The sequence below is a fragment of the Asparagus officinalis genome, chromosome 1 (assembly GCF_001876935.1).
Source record: "Asparagus officinalis chromosome 1, Aspof.V1, whole genome shotgun sequence".
NCBI classification, from domain to species: Eukaryota; Viridiplantae; Streptophyta; class Magnoliopsida; order Asparagales; family Asparagaceae; genus Asparagus; species Asparagus officinalis.
In genome coordinates this window covers 94,412,741-94,433,720 of record NC_033794.1, presented here as the reverse complement: position 1 = coordinate 94,433,720, position 20,980 = coordinate 94,412,741, and the positions used below count along the sequence as shown (strand labels likewise).

The window sequence follows — 20,980 nt, the reverse complement described above, 5'->3', positions numbered from 1 at the left end:
CTAGATTCGAGAGTCGACGAAGACGATTCAAAGGAGAGTCGCTGAAGACGAAGACGNGGCAGCGGTGGTCTTGAGAGGAAGAGGGTTCAAAACTAATAAATCTAGTTGCAGACGACGAGGGTTTCCGTAATAGCGCTCAGAAAGGGATTATGGGAATAGTACAATTTTAAATTGAGAAGGGTAATTTGGGAATGCACTTATATGGGTATTGGGTCTGTACACTTTTGGGAGTTAGTTGATTTTATTTTTCTGTATAAGGGCTTTTGGGTTATGGTTCTTGGGCTGGGGATGAGAATGCATGGCCCAATTATTTTTAGTTCCTCCAAGCAATTTTCCCTAGATATAAACTTGGCGTAGTCAACATTCCAAGGCCTAGCCCAGGGATCCGACCCGATCCGCTCAGCGCACCACAGAAACCCAGATTCGTCTTCGGTAAAACCCGAAGCAGCGAAAGAACTCCCAACGAAAAGGGGAACAAAATTCGTAAGCCTCCTTTCAATCCGAGCTCTCCAATGGCGGAAAAGCCCCAGCCAGCGCACGTGCTCTACTGCCAGGTATGCGGCCTCCCCGCCGAGTACTGTGAGTTCGGCCCCGACTTCGAGAAGTGCAAGCCCTGGCTCGTCCGAAACGCTCCCGATCTCTATCCCGATCTCATCAAAGGTGAGGAATATATATTTACGATACTACCCCTGAGCGTCTCTGTTCCGTTTTTTTTTCTTTCTTTTCTTGCCGCCCTGTAGAAGGCTGATCGATTTTGTTCTTGGTTTTGGATTCAGAGGCGAATGATAGGGATGCAGATAAGGCTGCTGACCAGCTTCAATCGACGGCGATTTCCGGCGATGGCGGTGGTGTGGGCCCCTCCAGTAGGTCAGGTAAATTTATTCATTTATTTATTTGGGGGAGAAAACAAATTGGGTTTGTTTAATGGAGAGTTGAGATTGATCAAAGTTTCATCTTTGGTTGTGGACTCAGGGGCTAGGGTTAGATAGGTGCGTGTATTTGATATGGTCAAGTGTTTTGAGTGGAAGCACTTTTGTTCGTCATCCTCGGTGAAAACTCTACTTTTTAAGCAAAATGAGTGTGGCATCACGTAACTGTGAACTTAAATGTTTAAAATGAACTTAAACAAAAGTCAAAAATTTTGACTCCTGGTTGATCAGAAGCCAACTTTTCTCTATAAGGTTAATGACACGTAGAGTAGGAAAGTTTTTTGTTATTATCTCACAATGGATCCTATCAAAACAGTTGTGCATGCAAGCGGGTTGTTCTGAGCCATAAAAGGCTAGTGGAAATTTCCAAGCGGCCGCCTACTTCCTTCAGTATGGCTCTCAGACCAGGCTGCTTGCATGCACATTGTTCTGATAGAATTTGTACTCTGTTTTTCGAGGTTTGTTTTAATGATCTCTAAAGTGGGAAAATTTTAGACAGGAGATAAATTGTTCATATACGTCGATTTTGAAAGAGGATTTTACGTTATTTCCTGTCATGTGCTTGTAGGATGTGTTTGACTTGAGGTTTGAATATGAGATCTAGGTGAGCTCATGGAACTATTGGTCTTACCTCATCTTAGCAAACTTGAGATTTCTATAGTAGATACTTTAGATTCATGAATCATGATAAAGTCTTGCCCGAATTGTGGCATGTTTCAGCTCGTGGGGCAGATCAGTATGTGTGTCACACTCGTTGATCAGTACATCATTTGAGGGGATTGCGGCGGCGGCCGTGCATGGGGTTTTGGGGGGGCGTGTCTTAATCAAATTGGTAATTGGAGGCAGCACTATGTATTAGTTGTGTGCATGTGGATGAAAAGGAGATGTGCATATATATAAAAGACTTGTAAGACTAAGAACTATGATACAGAATGACACATTTGCAATAATTAAAGAAATTGCTTTAATTTTAGAAGCATGATCATGATTCTAATTGTGTGTAAAACTCAAGGTTCAAATGCTAAGTTAAAGTCATGGCACAAATCCCAAAAAGGTAAATAAGACTGTTAAGAAAAGGTTAAACACATACTAAATACACCAAAAGAGCTTGATGAATCATTGTCACCAATTCTCCTCTAGAAGCCCACAAGAAAACTTGCTACACTGGTCATTGGTCGAGGGCTTGTCGAGGGGTTTTGGAGTGAACTAGGTTAGAAGTGTTCTAGTTGATCATAGAATATCAATAAATTTTAAGGAAAATCCTATAGAATACCTACTAAAAGACAACAATGTTTTATAAGTTAGAATGTTGGATGGTATGGATGGTATGCTATGTTGCATGGACACTTCTATTATGAAGCTGTACACCTATACCACACCCGACACTTCCCGCACCTGTACCCGTACACGACATTCCTTGAATGTATGCATACATTTACTCAGACTTGTACTCAATTATATAATACATGTTTTAATATAGAGCACTAATTGTATAATACATAATAAAAGAAACATAAGGGTGCTATTGAAATTTTGATTCTCTAACATGTGAATGGAAAAAAAAATGATCTCATGTAAAATTATTAAATTTCAATGTTATATAGTCGTGTTCCCTTACCTTACTTTTCATAAATTTGCCGTGTCCCATACCCGTATCTGCATCCACACTCATACCCGTACTAGTACCCATGCAACATATGTAGTATGAGAATGCTAAGATGGACGAGTAGCAACTAGCAATACCCTTACTTCTGTTTAGGATCAATAAGGTAAAATCGATCAAGATGGTTGAAACATGTGTTTAGGTGAATAAGTGTGTCAATTAGCCAGGAGTAACGATAGGATCATAGTTAGTAAGCAACAATGACTAGAAATAGAATCGATTGGATGTTGGTGGAGGCAATCAAAAGTATATGATAGTGGTTACTTTAACCATGGAAATGACTTTAACACAGCTGAATGAAATAAAAGATTCTTGTAGATAACCCCAAAAATTTGGTATAAAGCCTTTAGTGTGTATTTTCAATTCTTCTAAGGACAAGTTTTGGGATAAAGCCGTTGGTGTGTATTTTCAATTATTCTAAACACAACTACTTTTATTTCATAGGTAGAACATATAACGGAATCTCCGTCCTAAACGCCTTCTCCCTTCTTTCTCTTTGCTTTGTATCATAGTCACTTTGATTTTCCCTGGGAGCAACAAAATGCACAAGGTTCCTCTTGCTGTGGAGGCTGGAAAATGGTTATATGTACATAGCCTTACTTCTCCATGCAGAGCGGTCATTTCCAATAATCAAAAGTTCACTTGACTATGTTGAATAACCTTACTCTTCATTGGAGGCTCAGCTCACTTCGATTTCCCAAAACTCCTCAAAATGCATTTATCCATTTAAGTTTTTAACAAAACTTTAAAGTGGCTATAGTCTCCTGTCTTTGAAATGTAGCAAACAACGTTTTAGATCAATTAACGCCCTTTGATTTTCTTATAGGTTATCTGCTATTCTGCTTACTTGAGACAATAGAGTGCTCTGGATGGATTTTTTTTGTATGATAAAGATAGATGTATTGGCTATATGGGAGGAAATTGTTGCATGGTCTCTTCTCATAGCCAAAAAATATATATATACTTCGTCTCCCTTTAGGCTTTCTGAAACATTATTACTTTTACTGTTCTTTTTTGAACTGCCTCTTCATCCCAATCATCCTTGGGATAAGGTTTGTTCAAGTGTGATTTTGTTGATGGTGCTCATGTTCAGCCACGATTTTGTGTGCAAACATTGTGATCTCTTTACTCCAGTTTTGAGTTAAGATATGTTAAGAGTAGTTGAGTTCTCTTCTCGTGGGCATAGACAAAGTAGAAACTAGAGAAGCGGAGAAGCTGCTCAAATACCGAGGGTAATGGACCCAGAATCAGCGACACAGTAAGGGAAACCTAAGAGTTTCTTGAGTGGAGAAGATGATTCGAGGGATGTTCAAGGAAAAAGAAAAGAAAGAAGAGATACAGATAAGGGATAAACGCAATAAGCACTGGTTACCCTTTATTAGATTTCAGAGAATCAGAACTTCTGTAACTCTATGAGTCTAAACCTTTTATATGATTTACAAATAACGATAAAGATAAAAGGAGTCAAACTAATTCAGACCAAACTATTACTTATCAACTTGAAAACTTGCAACATATTTCATAAGATCGCTGCATGACTCGGATGTTGTGTTCAATTTTCTAAAACAACCTCCGGCAAAGAGAAACTTTGTTCAGTAAGGCGTAAGTTTTTAATGTTTGGGATGACTGACAGTCCTCCCTGGTCAGCTTTAGTCAGGATAAAGTTGTGTTTTCTTTTTATCATTATCTTCGTTTTTAAAGCGGAAAAAAGGTAAGAGTTACAAAATTCTAAGAATTTTGAACTATTAATGGTGAAGCAATTATTTTCTTGGGTTTATCCTCATCTCTCTTTCTTCTTTCTCCTCTTTTCTCCTTTTCTAGTTCTCGACAGCAGTCACCAAGCCTCTTATATCTTTTACAGAAAACTCCTTAGATTTCCCCCTTATTGTAACCCTGCCTCTGCAGGCTGCACTAAATATTTTCTTGCTTCCCTAGGCGGTGCACAATTTCATCACTTTAATAAACGATATTAACATGGCCTTTTCTTGACTTCTGCCAATAGATTTTCCTGTGGACCTTATATGTATCCTTGTTTATGATGGGGCTCATGGCTTCTTTTAACCATTGAACTGTTTGTGCAATAAATCTTCACTTGTTTTCTGAAACTCTTACTTACCGAGGTGATTCTTCTTGCTTTCTCAATTTTACAGAGTTATAAATAATACATGAAATCTCTTTCATTTGCTTTCTCGTCACTTCTCGTCATATGCTATGCTCTAGTGCAGGGAGTTAAATATTACTAAATTGAAACGTCTTTCATGGGGCAATGGATGGTACAGCCTGCTATTATGTTTCAGCTATCTGCCTTCGTTACATTTTAACCTGGTTCATATTCCTTATACTTGCATCATGCTACTGTTACACCATGCATCCAGTAGTGCCTTTCTATCGTCCAGGAAATGATTGTGACTTAGGTGTTTATAGTCTACTTGCTTAAGGATATGTTATTTCTAGTCTGAATATTTCTACCAGTGATATTTCTCCCCCATTTTCCTCAATTTACTGTTTCTTACATCAGACTCTTTTTTAATCTGCGGTCATAGTTGAACACAACTCTTTTCTGGGGCACAGAACTGTTTGTCATACGGACTTTTACGAATATGGACACCATTTTGGACTTTATACATCATATACTGTGAGCATATTTTGGATCTTGTTTTTCATTTTCTGATGATTTATGTTGTGGATCTTTTCGTCGCTTGTATACTTGTTACTGTATTTTTATGTGATGGAGCTTATGCAAAGGAATGTGAACTACAAATTGCATAATTGGATTATGTCCTGCAGAAGTTTCCTTTCATAGGTATATAAACAACAATATATCCATTGTCCAACAACTTTAGGGTGGCTACATGTTCCTTGCATAAGCAACAAATGCACTTCAAACACTTGATTCGCCTTCTTCAGGGTTTATATTTGGAAATCAAGTCAAGTTTTTTTGACAATCGCTTTGGTTTCTGTTTTATTGACTGGCTTGTGCTAACCCCTTTCTGTGTCATTTATCCATCACAGGGAACACTGCAGCATCTAAGCCAGAAGAAGTGAAACGCCTTCCTGGTGGTAAGATAAAGAAGAAGGTAAGGTTGTTAAACTTAGTTACCATGGCTTGATATTGCAGTGCTTTCTATTGATTCTAACTTCCAGTAAGAATTGAAAACTTATATCCTGATAAACCAATAAACTTCCAATAAGTAAACGACTAGCTGAAGAAGGATTATTTTTTCTCATTTCCATCTCCTTTTTATTTTTGTTTCTCATGAATCTCACTTCCTTTGCAAAATTGTAGAAAAAAATTCATCCTTCTCTCCTCATTCAATATTTTTGAGATTTCACTTTTTGCTTTCTATTTGAGGATTAGTTTGCTCCGGACATATTATAACTTTACCTATCTTTTGAAGCCCCTGCATCTTATTTAGTTGTAGTAATGTGCGGTTCACTAGTTTACGAGTAATGACTCTACCGTAAACAATGTAATCGTGGTTGCTACTTTCCAGGAAAAACAAGAAATTATTATTGAAAAGATTGTTCGCAATAAGCGTAAATGCGTGACCGTTGTGAAAGGTCTAGAATTATTTGGTGAGTAACCTTAAGCTTTTCTAATTATTCAACAATTCAAAAGTAGGCTACATATTCATAACTTGCGTTCTTTTTAATCTGACAATAGACTTGTGTGGACAATGTAGGTGTCAAACTGAGTGATGCTTCTAAGAAGCTGGGGAGAAAGTTTGCAACTGGAGCTTCTGTTGTCAAGGTGCAGTAGCCTGAGTTAGAATATCTTTTTCCAGAATATCTTATACGGTTTTTGACCGCAGAATTTGGACAATTGATTCCAGGGTCCAACTGAGAAGGAACAAATTGATGTCCAAGGGGATATATCTTATGACGTTGTAGAGTTCATAACAAATACCTGGCCAGATGTGAGTTATTCTTGTTCTCATTCTTTTCTGTCATCTGACTTTTCTGCATCGCATCCAGCCCGCAGGCTGCTAACACCACCACCAGCAGCAGCAACAATGGAAGGAAAAAGGAAGGAAAAAGAAGAAAAAGAAGAAATCTTAAATTAGTATCTTAACAAGAATATAATGCTTGAATTTTCATTTTCAGCCTATTATTTCACATAGGTGATAGCTAAGAACCATTGGAAAAGGAGCAGAGTACTACTGTACTAGCACAATACACCGACGTGCGGAAATAACTTGTTTTTTCTTCCTTAAAGACAATGTTGCACACACATCACATACTAGTAGGCATGATCTTTAAAGATTTTCTTGGGGAATTTTCAAGCAAGCAGAAAGTAAAATGAATTGATCAGTTTGATATATAGGTCATATCTCATTCCATCATGTTTGCTTGTACAGATTTAGGCCTACCTAGTTAGAGCCAATAAACAATAAACTGTTAATGCTTTCAATCATTCTTTTATGCTTTTTTAGATAATTCAGTAGGAAGATCCCTGACCTTTTCACTTGCTCATTTTCTACTTTCTACTAACAGTAAGCCTGATTATTATTGCCTTCAAAGTTCTCTGATTACTTAAATAAATAAATAAGCCTGATTGTTAATTTTGTATTACATTATCCCTACATTGTTTTAAATATAGATGATATATCCGATATGTCTCTGATATAGCCTTTTATAAGGCTTGCCGCAAAACAATATGGTCTCAATATCCTTTACCGATTTTTGGCAATTTTGAGCTATATATCATGAATTTCCCAATATATTAGGTGACATTCATCCTCACGAAATCGGTTGAAACGTAGCAATGTAGATTTGGACTTTTATGTGTTTTAAAAGATCAATTTGGATTTATGGTTCAATTGAGGTCTAAACCCGAATGAATATACGCATAGTTAGAGCTGAATTTAGACCAAAATTCTTCGACAAGAGTTTTGCAAAAGATATAATCTTTTTCCACAACTCCATTATTTGGTTCACCAAATATTAACATCTATGATATGTATATAAGCATTATCCGATATACCACTCCAATACTTATTGAATATCTCTAATATATCCCCAAGACCTGTCATTTGATATGGAATTTTTCCGTCTGACATGTCACCGACATCCAATATTTAAAACACGGCCTATATGGGCAAATATTTTTGTTGATGTAAAATAGCAAAATTTCATGAGTTGATTGTAAACTGATGATTAATTTGCAAAAAATGTTATTATCTTTTAGTTCTCTGAAGATTCAAGGTCTAGAAGTGGTGAATGACAACAAGAAAAACCTCAAGTCATTTCAACTTATTCACTTTGGTTGGTATTGGAAATGAGTTGAATAGATTGCATGCAAAGAACTAACTATTTATTTTAATAAGGAATTTGGAGAAATGTGGTCGCTCATAACTTAGAATTTTGAAGGGTGTAAACTTTTACAGGCTTTAAACACAATAAGATTGCTCTGGTTATTGTTAAATCATCTGATTTTGGTATACCATTGATGATCGGTAGTTTCTTGATATGCATTAAGCTAAGTTGGTGAGCAACCAGTAGTGCAATACAATAATGAAAATATGGAAACCGGGCAAGATGAAAAGTGAAGATGAACCTATAAACCAGACCTATTCCGGGGTTTCTGCTATGCAATAGTACACCCATGTATCCTACAAGAACAAGAACAACAATAAAGCCTTTATTTCAATTTATATGGGGTCGGCTACATAAATCATATTCTTAGTTTTAAGAAATACTTGTGACTTCTAGAGCACAAATTTCATAAATTCATTTTTTTGTCACATTCTTCTAACATTCTTCCTAACATTAAGTGTCTAATATGACCAATGTTTTAAATATCGGCCGATAAACCGATATTATCGGCGATTTATCGGTTTTGGGAGCATTCTGCTATGATAAGTTCGATTCTAAACCAGTTATCGTTTTTGGATGTTTATCGCTGATAATGCAGCGATAAAATGAGTTATCGGCCGATATAGTTGGCCAAAAAATTAGAATTATCGGCTTTGGTTTGAGTTTTGATTTTGGGCTACGGGCACTTATTCAATGCACTTTAAACCCGACCTGACCCGAGTTTCTACCATTGACTAGTAATCCTGAACATAATTTTTTATATTTTGGTATGTTTATATTTTATTAAGTATGGTTAGATTATATTTTAGAATATTATATTATGTATATCACCATCTGGTAATGTCACTCCAATAAATACTACTTATCCCCGATATATATCCGATATCCGCTATCCAATATAGATTTTGGCCGTCAGATAAATCCCCGATAATCTATTTTGAAACCTTGAATATGACATAATGCAACAACAACCAAGCCTTTATCCCAAATGTTTGGGATCGACTACATGAATCCTATTTTTTTATTTCATTCTGTTACGAGTCATTTCCTCCATTACGTTAGTCTTTATCATATCCTTCATTCTAGGTCGACCTCTAGATCTCCTTGCCCCATTAACTCTAATATTATCACTTTTCGTAATCAGTGTACTAAAGGGTCTCCTTTGTACATCACAAAACCACCTTAATCTATTCTCTTATTTTATCCCCAATAGACACCTCTAATTTACTACGGATGCACTCATTCTTTATCCTTTCTTTTAATGTATTCCCACAAGACCATTGCAACATTCTCATTTCTGCTATACTCATTTTTTGAACATGTTTTTTAATTGCCTAACATTCTGACCCATAAAGCATAGTTAGTCTCATAACCGTTCTATAGAATTTTTCCTTTAGTTTTATTGGTATTCTACGATCACATAATCCTCCCGAAGCACTCTTTCATTTTAACCATCCCGATTTGATTCGATGATGTTCACAACATCATCCTCTATCTCATCATCATGCCTAATAATAGATCCTAAATAGCTAAAATGATCAGTTTTAGGTATTTTTTGGCTATCAATATGTACCATAGACTTTCTTTCTTTTTTACTTTTACTAAAAATGCATTTCATATATTCTGTTTTTGTTCTACTAATTCTAAAATCTTTACACTTAAGAGCTTGTCCCTATCTTTCTGCTTGAAAAATAGTGCCTCTTCTAGTTTCATCAACTGATACTATATCATCAGCAAATAATATACACCATGAAATTTCATTCTGAATGTGCTTAGTAAGTTGGTCCATAACTAATGCAAAAAGATAAGGACTTAAAGCTGACTCTTGGTGTAAATCTATGGTAATAGTAAATGGTTTAGTCTTTCCTTCATTAGTTATTACTCTAGTTGTTACTTTATTATACATATATCTTTAAACACATCAATATATACTAGATACATGTTTCTTTTTTAACATCCACCACATTACCTCTCTAGGTACTCTATCATAAGTTTTTTCTAGATCGATAAAAACCATATGTAGATCCTTTCTCTTCTCTCTATATCTCTCCATTAACCATCTCAAAATATGTATAGGTTCCATAGTTGACCTCCCAGACATAAAGCCAAATTGATTTTCAGATATACATGTTTCTTTTCTTAGTCTTTGCTCAATTACCCTCTTCCAAAGTTTCATAGTATGACTCATGAGTTTTATACCTCAATAATTTGAATATGACATAATTGTGTACGTTATTTCTTCAGGGAAAGTAAGGTATTATATTTCTATTCATTTGTTGATTTAGGAAGTGAATGCACTTCTTGGGTCAAAACCCTATCTAGCAACTAAACATAGAGCCTAGCGCTATATCTGGATCAATTTTTATTCAAAAATAAGAGTATGCTTAACACATTTCGTCTAAAGGTTTAGGCGTATCATCCTATGTTTTCCATATCACAGCCATAAAAATCTCAACAAACAGAACATCTGATTTATGCTATAGATCAAAACGGCTTCACTGACTCACCTTGGATGGACCACCACTCACAATCTCCTCTAGTTTGTTAGGTACAACCTTCCCATTATCTCACTTTCTTCTCTTTCACAATAATAAGTTGAACATGCTGGTAGTGTAATATAGTTTTAAAACTAATTTATATTAAGTGTTAAACGCATTCCATCTGCCTTTCTTTTTGTTGGTCAACCAGTCTCTTGTTAGTGCTTTACATTCTAAGAAAACATCCATAATTTTGTGTTTCTACATTTGTGCGTTGAAGATATGAATTGTTATGTTTACTAGTGTATACTTAACTGATTACGTTCAATATTAGTTGACTTGTCATTTCTTAATCGATTGTCCTACATGTAGGTAATTGTTAAGCAATTTACAAGTCAATGTTTTGAATATTGGCATATTGTTGTACTTGTTGACATTTAAACCCTCCAAGTTTCCCTTGTTTTGCATTCGTATACCTTAACCTGTATTTAGCAGCACTTTCATACCTACATGTTTCCTGTTACTTTCACTCAACGGTGTTATATGTAGGGTAAAAGGGCCAAATTACCCTTCATAATATAGGGGAAAAAATCCCTCCCCACGATGCTACTTCTCCCTCACTATAACTAGTCCAACCTTAATTTAAAAGTGGCTGAAATTGATTAAATTACCCAATTTTACTTTGATATGTGTTATTACCTTTGCCAGACTCAGTTTTAGCAAGAAAACCACTCAAGAAAAAGAAATAGGGACGGGATAGATAGTGCTGAGTTATGGGGGATTAGATGTGATTAGATGTAAATAACTTCCCTCATTAAAAGAAATTGAAGTAAGGTTTGTCAGATTATTTAAGGGTATTAATGTCCTAAATATGTCGCATGAACACATGGGAATTTTTTTGAGCATATTATAACGGGTGTCTAACAGTGCATGCTCCTTTTGATGATAAAATGAGAGAGAGAGGTTGAGATGGTTCGGTCATGTACAACAGATGCCTCTTAGGGCACTAGTTAGGGAAAAGTGAAACTATTGTAGTTAATGGTGCAAAGAGATTTGGTTGAAAGCGATTAAGAAGGATATGATCATGGTTAACATAAAGGAGGAAATGTCACAAAATAGAACTAATTGAAAGAATAGGATTCATGGAGCAAACCAAAGAAATTTTAGATGAAGGCTTTATTGTTTTTGTTGAGTGTAAAGCAAGGAAAACTTTCTGATGCACATAAATGCCAATTAGCCTATCTGTATTGGCCTAGAAGAGTGCATCACATTTAATCAACGATATTATATATTATCTAGTTCAACTTTGTTCTTGCCTTCGCTGGTATTATAGCATTTTTACACTCGATGATAATTGTTGCTTGTGATGTCTCAGGTGCCAGAGTCTGCAATCTTTTTCATGGAAGATGGACGGAAAATACCTGCTGCTTAAGAGCTTGATCCCGATACTTCGTGAGAGCAAATTACCAAGCCAATATACTACGTAAACATCAAGTTTTGTGGGGCTTCCCCACAATAACACCGTATCTTTATTTGCAACCCTCTTTCACGTAACTTCCTCATATCCATCTGTTATGCATGGGTGGCGAAAGTTAGTTCACAGTTTAGTTTGTATGGGATGTTAATTCTCTCAGGACAATTTTGGCGAGAAGTTTTAAAATTTAACAACCAGTTATGATGTGTTTGCCTTGTGTAGAAGCCTTAAATGTGCTTCCAGAAAATTTCCAGTTACTAAGCTTTATATTGCCACTCTTGTAAGCCTCCATTTTAGCATGAAATTTATTATAGGCTGCCAGCAGTATTATTGCTTCAGTATGTTTGTTCTCTTCAATGAATGAACGAGATGAAGCAAAATATGAAATAAAGGGTATGGCATCATTAATGATGACTTTGGAGGCTTGTTCTTGGAATGCTATGAAGATCTCAGCCAAATTTCTTCAATTATTTGCAGCAAGTTTGAGAGTGTTGACATAAATTTTGCGGATCTTTTTAAGGTTCTTTGATCATATTGGACCCAACTTTGAATGAATAAAGTCTTAAATGTACAACAGCTGACTGTATGTCAAGCATTCACGTGTCTTCGAATTTTCTTATGGAGCCATGAAATAGATTAACTTGCCTCTCAAAGTTCTAATCCGAAACGGTAAAAAAGCATAAAATAATTTTTTTTTAACTGATGTATGTAATTAACCGCTAAATCAGAATTTTTATAATCCATTGGATCAAAGTTTTGAACCATTAACCAACAAGATTTGGAAGAGTAATGACAAATGACAACGTTTAGATAGGGTTATGATATGAAAAAGGGAAAAATGCTTCCGGCCCCCAAAACATAAGAAAACGTGCTCCCCTCCCCCCTCCTGCCCAAAGATTTTTTTAACGGGTGCTTTGCTCCCAAAATCGCTCGCGATTTTCTTCCAGCCCCCAAAACGAATTCCCAGGCGTAACTCCATTTAAACCCCTCTCGAAATGCCCAAAATACTCTTCGCAGCCTGTGATCGTCGCCCTCTCACGTCGGAAACATGACGTTTCGACTGTAGGCATTAAATGATGATTAGAATGCTTTTTTGATTCTCATTTCCCTCCAAAATTATCACCAGATATATTTTCCTTCCAGCCATAATAAAATCGCTGAGTTCCTCCCCATTCTATTATCCCAACTAATTTGTTCATTTCACTTAATTCTCCTCAATAAAAGCCTCTTCGATTCTTCAACTACGCCCTGTAATAAAATGGCGGATGGATCTCTTCTATGCGTGGTAACGAAGGCAAAATGCAAGAAAGGTGGTGACGGTGTATTCGTCGTTATCAAAGAGAATACAGAAATAATCAGCTTGAAATATCAAGTGTCGGAAAGGCTTAAAATACTAATGTAATCTCTTTCACTGAAGTTCATATGTGAAAGGAAAAAAGAAATTCAGTATTTCAATTGACAATGACGATGACTTAAATTTGATGTTCGAGTATTGTCGGCGTAATGGATTTACAGACGCAAATTTGTATGCTACCTCCGCTGGGGAATCCTCAACTTCGCAGAACACGCAGACTACGCCGGAAACTGCGTAGGAATTACACTCCAGATTTCCTTTTGAGTTCACTGATAGGTTTTGCCATTAGTTGTTAACCTTATGCATTGGTTGCTTAGGTAATGTGTTGGTTGTCAAGGTTATGTTAAGGACTGGTTGTTAAGGTTATTTGTTCGCTGTTACGTATACTAGTTGGTTGCTAAGATAATGTGTTTGATGTTAAGCATATGCGTTTGTTGTTAAGGTCACGAGTCTGTCTTTAAGTATAAGGGTTGGTTGTTAAGGATATGTGTTGGCTGTTACGTTTATGAGTTCGCTGTTAAGGTTATACGTTCGTTGCTGAGGCTATGTATTTTTATTACTACTTCAGGACAATACCGACAGAAAATTCACGGTGCGTAGATACCACGTTCACCCAAACCTGTAATGAGCGTATTCCTAATGACAACCCCAACGGCGACTCGATCATGCTACTGGAAGACATGCTTAATCACCAAACAGAGATCCTAACTGAGTGACACACCTCCATACGTGAAGTTGGTCAGAAATTTGATAGTGCTACTGAAGTTAGATTAGCACTTCAATACTATTCAATTGCTAAACGGTTCGAGTATGATTTTTACCACAATGAACAAAGGCGCATAAGAGTCTATTGCCGATTCAAGCACACACATGGTTGCCCTTGGATGTTGTTTGATTCCCCGCTCAGAAACTGGTCTATCATGTCCATAAAGAATTTCGAATCTACCCACACATGCGGTCAACATGAAGCAAATGCTGACAACTCAAGGGCATCAAGGAAGTTCATTGCTAGCCAAATACAAGCTGTTTTGAAGGTTAGGCCAGATATTCGTGCAGTTGATATCAAGAACGACATGCTCTCTAATTTTGGCATCAAGATTAACTACAGTAAAGCGTGGTGGGGGCAAGGAGACAGCGCAACAGGACCTGTTCGGTGACAATAATGAGGCTTACGATTCACTGAGATGATCCTTATCTTTTTTATTCTTCTGAAATCACTCTTACGTTTTGGTTGCTAACTATACGTAGTAGTTATTAAAGTTGTTAGTTCGACGTTAAGTATACGGGTTGGTTGTGAAGTTTGAAGATCAGTTGTTATGGTTATGAATTCGTTGCTAAATCTACTACTTACGTTTTGGTTGCTAACTATACGTATTAGTTGTTAAAGTTGTTAGTTTGTCATTAAGTATACGTATACGTGTTGGTTATGAAGTTTGAAGATCAGTTGTTGTAGTTATGAATTTGTTGCTAAATCTACTACTTACATTTTTGTTGCTAACTATACGTATTAGTTGTTAAAGTTGTTGGTTCGTCGTTAAGTATACGTGTTGGTTGTGAAGTTTGAAGATCAGTTGTTATGGTTATGAATCCATTGCTAAATCTACTGCTTACATTTTGGTTGCTAACTATACATATTAGTTGTTAAAGTTATTGGTTCGCCGTTAAGTATATGTGTTGGTCGTAAAGTTTGAAGATCAGTTGTTATGGTTATGAATCCGTTGCTAAATGTACTGTTTTGTTGTTATATTCATGCAAGTATGAATCCATGATGCATGCAACTAATCCAGGGAGTCGTGTTGTTATTGATACTGATGACGGGAGGTTCAGGCGATTGTTCATTAGTTATAATACCTGTATTGAGGGGTTCATTGCTGGGTGTAGGCCTCTATTATTTTTGGATGGAACATTTATTAAAGATCGTTACAGAGGCATACTACTTAGTGCTATTGGGTATGACGGCAACTAGGGAATATTTCCCCTTGCTTATTGCGTATGCGACCAAGAGAATGAGGTTAACGGGAAATGGTTCTTACAAGGATTATGGACGTTACTGTATGATAGGGAAAATCCTTACCAACCTCCACATCGACTGGTAATGATTTCCGACGCCGATAAGGGTATTAGGGCAGCAGTCGAGGAATTCTTTTCAGATGCATTCCATTCAAGGGTGTTCTACATCTAGTCAAGAATTTCAAAAAAAAAAGATGAAGGATTTTGGGCACAAGGCAAATGTCGTGACTACGTTGGACGAGCTGTTATAATCTGCGACTTATAAGTTCACAATATCTGAATGGGATGATTACATGAAAGAATTGGCAGCGATCGATCATAGGGCTTACGTCACTGTAATGGAATACTCCCCGGAGAGATGGGCAAACACGTATTTTCCTGGTATAAGGTAAGATAGTTTGGTTTCAACGTTATTTTGTTACAGCACCATTATAGTTGTTTAGGTTAGAGTTATCCTACAATTTTCTGTTAAGGTTAGATTTTTATTGTTATGGTTAGAATTATTCTGCTAGGGTTTTGCTGTTAAGTTTAGAATATTTGTTGTTAAGGTTAGGCCTTTAATGTTTAGTTTATGGTTTTATTGTTAATGTTAGTATTTTGTTGTTAAGGTATGGCCATGTTACTTCAAACGTTGTTGAGTCCTTCAACAGCTGGATAAGAAAGGCACGATTGTTGCGAATCTTACGTTTGGTTGAGATCATACGGAAGCAAATAGTGGAGCACATACATGAAAGGAGGCTAGTGGGTCAGAAATAGTCTGGATACTTATGCCCGGAAGCGAAGATGGTGCTGTGTGATAATATTCAGCATGGTCGCTGCTTGGTGATTAAACATTCGACGGAAGATATTATGGAGGTCGAGTCCAATAAAACTTGATGTGTAGATTTGAAGAATCAGACTTGTTCTTGCAGGTCCTGGGACATCACCCGCATTCCTTGCAAACATGCGTGCGCTACAATTACATGAATGGGACGAGAAATTTATCAATATTGTGATTGGTACATGACTGTTGATGCATTCAGAGCAAGTTATGCACCGATCATCTTTCCCATTCTAGATTACGAGAAGCGCTTTGTACCGCCAGAGGAGCGAGTGTTAAAGCCTCCTCTCACCAAAAAAAGACGTGACAGCCCATGCACTAGACGAATAAACAACAGGTCGCTGAACACCCATCCTGTTAAGTACTCTCGATGTAACGTGGAGGGTCACAATCGTGCAACCTGTAACGAGCCTTTATAGCTTAGCATTTTATTGTCATGTATATGGATTTGTTGTCCTGTATATCATTACAAGTGATAAGGTCATTGCTTGGCTGTTAAAGTTACTATTTGGTTATCAAGTTTATGACTTGTTTGTTGAAGTTTTGACTTGGTTGATATGTTTATCGATTGAATGTTAAGTTTACTGTTACCCACTTGTACTTGGTTGTTAGTGTCATCGATTGTTAAAATTATCAAGTATATCGTTAAAATTATTAAGTTTTATGGCTTGGTTGTTAAGGTTATTACTTGGTTGTCAAGTTTATCACTTTAATGTTAAAGTTTTGACTTGGTTGATATGTTTATCGATTGAATGTTAAGTTTACTATTATCCACTTGTTATCCACTTGCACTTGGTTATCAGTGTCACCGATTATTAAAATTGTCAAGTATATCGTTAAAATTGTCAAGTTTTATGGCTTGGTTGTTAAGGTTATTACTTGGTTGTCAAGTTTATCACTTTAATATTGAAGTTTTGACTTGGTTGATATGTTTATCGATTGAATGTTAAGTTTACTGTTATTCACTTGTTATCCACTTGCACTTGGTTGTCAGTGTCACCGATTGTTAAAATTGTCAAGTATATCGTTACAATGTTAAGTTTATGGCTTGGTTGTTAAGGTTATTACGTGGTTGTCAACTTTATTTGTTTGTTGTTAAGGTTACTATTATTCACTTGTAATTGGCTGTCAATGTTACCGAGATATTTTTGATTTGACTACATTCAATGCATTTCATATTTCCCAAGGCCAGTAGAGTTATATCACCATCCCTCGGATTGTTTCAATACAGAACCGACCTATATAACCTTTCTAGTCACATTTACATCTTTTTTATCTTCCCATCACCGCCACTCTATTTGTCCTCACTATTTTCTCGATCATCCTAAGCTCTCCCCTCTCCAATCTCATAAATCAGAAGATCACGGCTAGCCCTCACGCTGATGAAGACCATCCTAAGCTCTCCCCTCTCCAATCTCATAAATCAGAAGATCACGGCTAGCCCTCACGCTGATGAAGACATCTTTAATATTTCTGGGTTCTGACTATATAATAGCATAAACCTTTTTTGAATATTATTATATTTATCTATTCCCCATTGTTATTTTCTCTAAGTTCCATCAGATTGAATGTTATGTTTACTGTTATGTCACTTACTGTTATTCACATGTGCTTGGTTGTCACGGTCACCGAGGTATATTCTCTGCTACTGCATTCAATGTTCCTCCTAGTTCCCAAGGAGGAGAGTTAATATAACCTGGCCTCCTACCTATCCCCACATCCCACGCGGCAACATCACCATCCCTTCGTCTGTTCAACTATAGGATATTGCAGATATCTTTTCGGCGCAATCTTTCCTTGATCTCCCCATCGCTGACTCTCTGTTGACTCTCTATCCTTTATATGTGAAGCCCGAGCTTATACCCTCTCCCCAAAACCTTCAAGTTCTCCTTTCGCCATTAACCAAAAGATCAACGCTAGTCCTCACATCGATGAAGGTCATGGTGACAACGTTTGCACACACTGATGAAGATCTTGGATATCCCTCACGCTGATGAAGATGTTATCCCCTTATATTTTTGCTCTTAGTTCCATTAGCTGTGGGTGAATGTATGTGGCTTTCTCCAAAGAGTTTGTATATTAACGCCCAGTTATGATTCATAAGTGTAGTGAATACAATCAATTCAGATGGGTCATACATGAATCATATGGGAAGGTAGGCATATGCTGGTGAAGATAGTCATCTGGCTTACGTTAACACTATAGCTATACAGTGTAAACGTATGCCAGAGGACTATCTCCACCAGCATATACATGCCTTCCTAGGTGATTCACGCATTGATCCAACTGAATTGATTTTATTCCACACACTTATGAATCTTAACTGTCTTGTTATTGTACAAGCTCATTGAAGGGAGCCAGTTATGGAACTTAGAGCAGAGACAATTGTTGTACATGCAGTTATCATCGTGTTGTTGAACTTAGGGAATTATTATTTAGTTTACGGGGTTGTTGATAAGCTTATTTGTTTGTTTTAAGGTTATAGCATGATTTTGAAGAAAATTATTTCTTAATACAAGGTTGTTTTGTTAAGTTTATCGTTTTATCAAAAAGATTATGGACTGGTTGTCACCTTTATTGATTGGTTGTTAAGTTTACGTGTTTATTGTTACGTATGGAGTTTTATTGTTAAGCTTATGGATTGGTTGCTAAGGTTAGCGCTCTGTTGTCAAGCTTATGGAATGGTAGCTAAGTTTAGCTCCTTCTTGTCAGGTTTAGCTCTGTTGTTAAGCTTATTTGTTTGTTGTTAAGGTTGTAACAGTCCTCATCATGTTGTTGAGCTTAGGGAATTGTTGAGAAGATCATGGGGTTGTTGATAAGCTTATTTTTTGTTTGTTAAGATTGTAGCATGATTGTAAAGAAGGACGTGACATGATACAAGGTTGTCTTGTTAAGTTTATGGTTTTGTTGTTAAGATTATGGACTGGCTGTCAATATTATGTGCTGGTTGTCAAGCTCTCCGATTTATTGTGAAGTTTGGTGTTGTATTGTTAAGCTTATGGATTGGTTGCTAAGGTTAGCGCTCTGTTGTCAAGTTTATGGAATGATAGCTAAGTTTAGCTTTTTAGTTGCCAGGTGATCAAGAAAAAAGAGAGGGTTTCTCTCTACATTAAATGCATTCCATAGTAGATTATGTTCCCAAGACAGGCAGTATTATCACCTGACTCCTTGGTATTCCCAGCCACCATGCAGCAATTACCCTCTTCCCTTCTCCTGTTCAATGACAAGACCATACGACGCAGCCATCAATCTTCCCATCACCGCAATTCTCTATGTCAGGTTTGCGCACAAGATAAAACCCTTCTCTCCCCATCCCAGCCTCATTATCAACTGCACGACCTTTGTTTCAAAACTAGAAGATCATGTCTCACGATGATAGCGCGTGTATCCATTACCATAGCTCGGGGCATATCTACCGGGATTGTCCTCATGGTCTGAGAGCAAACGCCTCCCCACGATTGCTCTCCATGCCAGATAATGTTGCCAGCAACATTCAGGAGCTTTCTACCTTCGTTCTCCTCACTATTGATGTGGGTCTGCCATCTTTGGAGGAGCTCAGAGAGATGCTAGGATATCGCTTCAACATCTGAGATTGGACCTATGAGATCAAGCGGGTATCTATAAATAGGTTCATGGTTAAATTCCCTTCTGATGAGCTACTAGATCAAGCCATCGAGCTCAGTCCTGTAAATCTTGGGTCCTTCGTGGGCAGATTCAAGCTTTGGAGGAAGGACCCCAGGCTAAGAACATTGTCCAACTTCATGTTTACGTGGGTTCGCCTCTTCAATCTCCCCTACCACCTCTGGGAGTGAGAGTTCCTCCAATCACTGTTCGAGGGTATCGGCCAATGCGTGTACTGCTCCGCTAACATCACCACGAAAACAAACTTCTAAGACTGCAGGGTGTTGCTAGAGATTAGGGAATATTCGGATGTCCCTAAGAGGATTAGGTTTTGTTACACATCTCCCATGGACCTTCATCTGATGGAAGGTTTCGTCATCACTCAGATTGTAGGTCAGGATGGTGAGCAGCAAGCAAACAATGAGGCTGGTCCTATCGACATGTCTGTTGACCAACCTCAAAGCCAGTGTACGCAGCCTCCCCTCGCGGACCCGGAATTGATTGAAGTGACTTGGGACGGCAGACAAATGACGGTCGAGAAAGAGTTCTGGCAACGATTTCTCCAAGCCCAAGGTGTTGGGGGGTTTACCCTTCCTCGCGACAGGGGCTCTCCCACGATTGCGCTTCGAGCAATGGGAGTGGGGGAGGAGCAATCAGCCCCTAGGTTATCATCAATTGTAAATTCCCTTATGTTTTGCTTAACTTGATGATGATACGCTCTGTTAACAACCTATTAATTTATGATACACTTTTCGGAATGATTATACCTTTGTTAAGTTTACGTGTTTGTTGTTAACCTCGTGGGTTTGCTGTTAAGGTTACCCCTTGGGTGTGTGATGTTAGATCAGGAGCTTACTGTTTTGCGTTATATTGTTGAGCTTATGGTTCCTTGATTGTTAGGATTACGGGGTTGCTGTTCCGTTTTGGCCTTTTGGCTTAACGTTTGTTTTAAGGTTAGTATGTTGTTAAGCTTGGTGTTTGTTGATGAGGTTACGGTTTTGTTGTTGAACTCATGGGTTTGTTGTTAATGTTATCCCTTAGGGGTTTGTTGTTAAGCCTTGGGCTTATTTTGCATTGTGTTGTTAAACTTATAGTTCTTTGGTTTGTTGTTTGTTGAATTCTTGGGTTTGTGTTTGAGGTTACGGATTGGGTTTTAATTTTAATCTTTGACAACCATGAGCTAAACTTAACAAACAATCCACAAACTTAACAATACAACACGAAACATAACAATAAATTGATAAGATTGATAACCAGACCTAACATCACAGATAGATCATAAGCTACCAACATCATCATCGTCAAGTTTTCCCGCA

The 20,980-nt window shown here is 37.3% G+C and overlaps 1 protein-coding gene across 1 annotated transcript; it reads left to right on the top strand.

Annotated features, from left to right (window-relative positions):
• On the top strand, positions 420-12,197 carry LOC109828432 (translation machinery-associated protein 22). The gene is made up of 7 exons (XM_020395437.1): positions 420-660; positions 777-872; positions 5,605-5,669; positions 6,087-6,168; positions 6,276-6,343; positions 6,426-6,509; positions 11,761-12,197. Exons 1-7 carry the CDS (start codon positions 513-515, stop codon positions 11,815-11,817), a joined length of 600 nt encoding a protein of 199 aa, XP_020251026.1. The 5' UTR covers positions 420-512; the 3' UTR covers positions 11,818-12,197.